We start from the raw sequence: 6,149 nt of genomic DNA on the forward strand, positions 1-6,149 counted from the left end.
GTCTGATAAAACACTTAAAGTTTAGGGAGTTGGAAAGGTCTGTGGACTTCTTTCTTCAGCCACCAATGCAGGTTCTGTGTCCTCTCTTCTAGATGTAGACCAGTCCTTCTCCCAGTAACATAAATCTGTAAATAAAATTGGTATTTGACAAGTAGTATAATCTTTGTGAGAAGTTAGTAGTGCTTTTTTTTTTATAGGAAGATCTTGTTAATTTAGATGAAGAAAATATGAGAGAGATGTAGTCTTACATCTGAAAATTAATAATAGGATAACTCCTTTGTGTTTTTTTAAAAACAAAAAAACCCAGCAGAGTGAAGCGTATCCTTATACAAGCACAAATCCAACTCTATAGTAAAGATGGATGTGAATGTAATATTTATAATATGGCATCTTTAGGCCCCTCCCTATTATCTTGTCCCTTTTTTCATTCCTGGAATATTCTTTGTAGTACGTTAACAATACATTCCTGACTTTTTCTGTTGTAGGATACTATGGAAGCAACATAAACTACCCAGAGTCTCATAGACTCGGATCGATGGTGAACCAACATGTTTCTGTCATCAGCAGTGTTCGCTCACTGCCTCCCTACAGTGACATCCACGATCCACTTAACATTTTAGATGACAATAGTAGAAAGCAGACCAGCTCATTTTACGCAGACACATCACCATCAGTTGCGTGTCGAACTCCAGTAGTAGGTAAATTATTTTAGTAGTTCTTGAAAACATTTTAAAGGCTGCTGACCTCAGGTATGTAGTCTTACTTTGGAGGGTGACTATTGAGGTAAACCTGGAGGTCATATTCCTACAAGTGATTCATCACTTTGGATCGAAAGTCATATTTTTGTGTCTGTTGGTAACAGTCTCCCCTTTCTCAGTCTGTTGGTCACTCTGCAACCCACTGCTAAATCTCTTATTCTTTCAAAAAAATAGCTGGCACCTATTATGTATGCAAAACATGAATATAATCTGTCAAATGCAGTCTAAAAGACTTTAAGTTTTTTTATTTATTTTTTTTAACGTTTATTTATTTTTGAGACAGAGAGACACAGAGCATGAACGGGGGAGGGTCAGAGAGAGGGAGACACAGAATCTGAAACAGGCTCCAGGCTCTGAGCAGTCAGCACAGAGGCCGACACGGGGCTCGAACTCACGGACAGTGAGATCGTGACCTGAGCCGAAGTCGGACGCTTAACCGACTGAGCCACCCAGGTGCCCCTAAAAGACTATAAGTTTTACGAGGGCAGTAATGATGTCTTTTTCTCACTCTCTCCTGTTCACGGTTGGACCCAGGGACAGTGCCAAGAGGTATCTTTGGACCCCATAATCTCCGCTAGTACCCTAAAACCACTCCAAGTTTTAAAAAATGGTGATTTGTGATAGAGTTTGCTGTCATTTTCTCAATTGTATGTAAAATGTGATTAGACAGCTCTGTAGAAAATGCTGCTATTTTTATTGCTCTGTTACATATAGTTTAAGTAAAAATGAGCAAAACAGTGTGTTTGCCATAAAGTCCCCTAGCATCTTTTTCCAACCAGGTTGCTGTCCCTGGGAAAATCCTGCAACTTGTACTTGTACAATTTGTACATCAACAGGACCCTGCAAAGTGTCTGTCACATGGTAGGAACTCCATACATCAGTGAGTTGAAAAATGGGGCAAAAATATATGTATAGATTTAATTTCCAATATGGCTAATAAGGGATCACAGGACAAGTATATATGCATGTAAGTATCAAGGCAGAGTGTTAATGTTTATATGAGATGGTTGAAATATTCCAGTGGAATAGATTTCAAGCTAGCTGGAGTAAAGGCCATTGACACCCAGCTGGAGCATAAGGGAAAATAAGATAAATTCCATCTCTCCTCTCTCAGTGTGCTTTTCCAATAACTCAATAGGAAGCACTTCTTCCCTTCCCGTGACCATCACAGATGCTCCCTGAGCAGAGTCTAGCAGCCCATCTCATGCTATCTGCAGATGGTCATTGCTTCTAGGTTACTCTAATGAAGCAGAAAATTCCACTTCAGGAAGTTTCCTCACCGTGAGACTAAAATGTACTGTGTTGCTATTGTTACTATTAGTTCTGTTTACTCGTAGAGATAGTGGAAGCTTTGATGGAACATAGCTTGGGTGTAGGATGGATTCTAAGCTTTAGTTTACAGAGCTGGCTTACAAGTAAATAGCAAAGAGGGCTTCTGAGTGAAAAAAGGGAACAGAGTAAGTGGGTAAGTAGTGCGAGGGAACTTAGGACCCACTCTATGTTTCCTTAGTTAGAAAACCTAGTTTCCAGGGACAGAGAAGATGGTAGTTAGAAAAATGAGAAAAACAGCAATGAGAAGCCAGCAACCATACATGCAGGAAATGTAGTGTCAGAGAGCCAGTTGGTCAAATTTTTGAGAACCAACTACTGTGTGCCAAACTTCATTCTAAGTTTGAGGTTATGGTGGTGATCAGACAGAGTTCTTGCCTATAAGAAGTTTACCTTCTAGGAAGGAGAGATTAAGGGATGATTATATAGACAAATGCAGAAAAAAAAGATAGTGTCAGGTACTCTGAAGTCAGTTAAATAGGGCAAAATGACACATGGTTATGGAGAAACTGCTTTTGGTGAGATGGTTGGGAAAGGAATCCTGAGGCAGAGATATTTGAGTTGAAAGTTGAGCGATTAGGAGGCGATGACTTGAAGGTCTGATGGTGGAGTGGTGGCAGAAGAGATGACAAGTGCACAGTCTCTGAAATGGGAACAAGGAAAACTGAGTGGGCAGCAAGAAGGCCAATGTGCTTTGAGCATGGTGAATGAAGACAGTAGAGTAAAATCAATCAGAAGGCAGAGACCAGTTCACAGAAGACGTTGCGAACCAGGGCAGAGAGCTTGGATTCTGTTCTAAGAGTGGGGGGGAAGTCTTTGTAGAGTTTGAGAACAGCAACAATTTGATGTATACATCAGCAGCATTATCCTGGCTGTTCCCTGCAGAATGAGAGGGTGGGGCAAAGGTGACAGTCCTAAGACTAGTTAGGAGGCGGCTGTGTTGGTCCAGGTAAGAGAACACGGGGGTTTGAATAATTGAGGAAGTGTGGATGGAAAGAGGAAGTAGACTGGGGATATATTTTGGTGATAAAGTTGTCTGAATTTAAGTTTGAAATGGAGTTTTCTTTGTGAAATGTGTAGAAGTAAAAACAATTTCTAGGAAAATAGCATAGGTATGGGTGATAAATGCAAAAATAAATACAGGAGGCTTAAAATGAGTGGCACTTGGAAAGGAAAAAAATGTCAGTCAATATTCAATTGCTGATTACATTTTCCCTTACAGCATCCAGCTTGCAAACCCCAATTCCTTCCTCCTCATCCCAATGTATGTATGGAGCTTCCAATCAGTATCCAGCTCAAGAGACCTTGGATTCCCATGGAGCAAATGGTAGAGAAATGGTGTCCTCTTTACCACCCATCAACACTGTGTTCATGGGAACAGCAGCTGGAGGCACTTAAACCAACAATGTTGAGTGAGGATTGAAACTAAGAATCTCTACTGCTCAAATATTGTTCATTCGGATTGCCATCAGGGTAAAGAAAATGGAATATACAGTGGCAGGACATTGTTTTCAAGTCACTGGTACAAAACTATGGACAACTCCATAATGAATGGAGATACTTGCAGACTTTGCCTTGCACGCAAATTGTTTAAAATGTGATCTCGTTATTAATTACAGTTTCAAACATTATCAAATTGAACCACTGGAGCTTTGAAGATGCAAACATTTCAGCTATGAAGATTTAATATTTTGCTTCCTAATTTATTGAAAATCTGTGTGCTGCTTCATCTTTGGTCTATAAAAAGAAAGAATTATTTAATACCTTTAAAATACCTTTAATTTATTAGGGTCTCAGAATCATTGTTTACTATCCCTTATTTGACAAAAAGTCGAGTGTGTGTGTTCTACCTCCTGTGGAAATGTTTACAAGGTCAAGACTTAATTCAATTCAGCCTAGACCAAAGTTGCTTGACTTTCAATCCTGTGCATTAGTGTGATGAGTTCTGTTACATAGCAGTATTCCAATTCTATGTAACTGAACGGAGATTATGAATGCTTTCCCTCTTTATTTAAGAAAGGTAAGAAGAAATGAAAGAAATAAAGTATGAAAATATTTTTAAATCCTTGATTGCTCTTATAACTGTTACTGTTTCTGAAGAATGCTTAGGATTCACAGGCAAAGTTCCTTTGGATACTGAATTAAAGAGTAAAGCTGGTTGGTGAAAACATCATAATTCAAGAATATTTTCATATCCTATCCATGCATATAAATATAAGGAAATTGTGGCTTATAGACCATTTGAACTTCTAAAGATTTAGAAGCAGTCTTTAATCAAGTACTTGGCTTATAAACTAAGAATGAATGAGTGTTCAAGGATCATTTGAATGCAAAGAGAAATTCAGAAGTGAGGAATTCATTCCATACGAGTTAATAGAATTTGATACACCATCTATCTAGGTCTGTTTCCTTTTCATTTTTGTATATCTTAGCTGAAAGGTCTGTTGCAAGACTCATGGCCTGTAATGGGAAACCTCCATTAACTTCACAGGCTTTTCCTACAGTCATATGACAGGACTTATATTATTTGTATTAAGGATTGGGTTATACTATGAGCTCCGAGTACATTTTTAAAGGATTTGTAAGCCCCAAATACCCATTATACATCATGATGTAATTTGGTGAAGACAAACTGCAGATTGTTTTCAGAAAGCAATAAACAAATTAATTGTGGACTTCTCAGAGTGTTGCTACCATTTGCTTAGTAGCATGTAGTTTATGAGCTAATTAATTGAGCAGAAAATTCTGCACAGTAACAAATGATGAGAAATAGGAATAAATGTTCTATGATTTGTAGTAATACTGTAAGAATACAAAGGAGAGTGAAATTATGAAGGGCTTGGACTGAAGTGAAAAGCAAAACAGCTTTAAGAAATGTTTGGACATAAGTCTCGAAAATTAAGAGCCAAATTTCCACCATATAGTAATTACATATATACTCAGCATCTATTTTACGTCAGGCACATTGAAAAATGCAAGTTGAAAAGATGAAAATCAAAATACGACTGTAAAAATAAAACCCTGCCAATGCCTTTGGTAAGTTCTGATATGATGAAGAAGGGGTGATGCGATAGGAAGTAGAAGCTCATTGAAGATTTTTGAGTAAAAAGTAATATGGGACATGATGTTTAAGGAACAGCCAGCAACAGCTGGAAAGGGAGGAGGACCAGACAGGAGAGGAACTAGCCCAAGAATGGGCTATTTGAGAGGCTATTTCTCTCATCCAGACGTCCAGCAGGTAAGTGCAGAGACTACATGGAAGCAGAGTGAAAGGAGCGGGAATAAGAAATTTCAAAGAAGCATAAGCATCATTTAGTACAATTAAAGGATTGGTGACTGGAGATATCAGGAATTAAAAAGGAATATGTTAGGGGCGCCTGGGTGGCTCAGTTGGTTGAGCATCCGGCTTCGGCTCAGGTTGTGATCTCGCAGTTTGTGAGTTCGAGTCCCAGGTCGAGCTCTGTGCTGACAGCTCGGAGCCTGCTTTGGATTCTGTGTCTCCTCCTCTCTCTGCCCCTCCCATGCTCATGCTCTGTCTCTCTCTGTCTCTTAATCATAAATAAACATGAAAAACATTTTTAAAAAAGGAATATGTTAGTAGTGGCGCTAAAGTTTTCTTTAACCCTATTTGCAAACTATTTCAGTATAAATAGTTGACCCTGGATTGACAACCCCTTCATAGATGAGGGAAAATTATATGGAGCAGGGAGAAGTGCAGAAGAAAAGTAAACATTATCTCTGGGTTTCATGTACAATGACAAGGTGCTAAATTTTGACATCAGGAAGACTAACTTGCTCTTTTCCCCAAGTAGTGGGACTTGGGTTTATGTCTATTAGATGTATAATAGCGTTTCTTATTGTGGGCACTACTGGCTTTCAGGCAGGACAATTCTTTGTTTTGCAGGATCATTCTGCATATTGCACAAGATTTAGTATCCCCGGCACTCAAACACCAAAGCACTCCACTCACCCAGCCTTGCGACAACTAACAACATCTTCCATGTTTCCAAATGCCTCTGGAGAGGTGGTGCCATTCCTGCATGAATTAAAAGTGACAGCATC

General features: G+C 39.0%; 1 protein-coding gene across 1 annotated transcript in view; it reads left to right on the forward strand.

Moving 5' to 3' along the window:
• Positions 1 to 4,755, forward strand: part of RFX6 (regulatory factor X6) — a 57,020-nt gene extending 52,265 nt beyond the window's left edge. Inside the window, exons 18-19 of the mRNA XM_060616490.3 lie at positions 486 to 698; positions 3,310 to 4,755. Coding sequence (XP_060472473.2) covers positions 486 to 698; positions 3,310 to 3,485 — 389 coding nt within the window. The 3' untranslated portion in view covers positions 3,486 to 4,755. The remainder of the gene's footprint in view (positions 1 to 485; positions 699 to 3,309) is intronic.
• The last annotated feature ends 1,394 nt before the right edge of the window (positions 4,756 to 6,149 follow it).

This window comes from Panthera onca, chromosome B2 (genome assembly GCF_046562875.1).
Source record: "Panthera onca isolate mPanOnc1 chromosome B2, mPanOnc1 haplotype 2, whole genome shotgun sequence".
In the NCBI taxonomy this organism is placed as follows: domain Eukaryota; kingdom Metazoa; phylum Chordata; class Mammalia; order Carnivora; family Felidae; genus Panthera; species Panthera onca.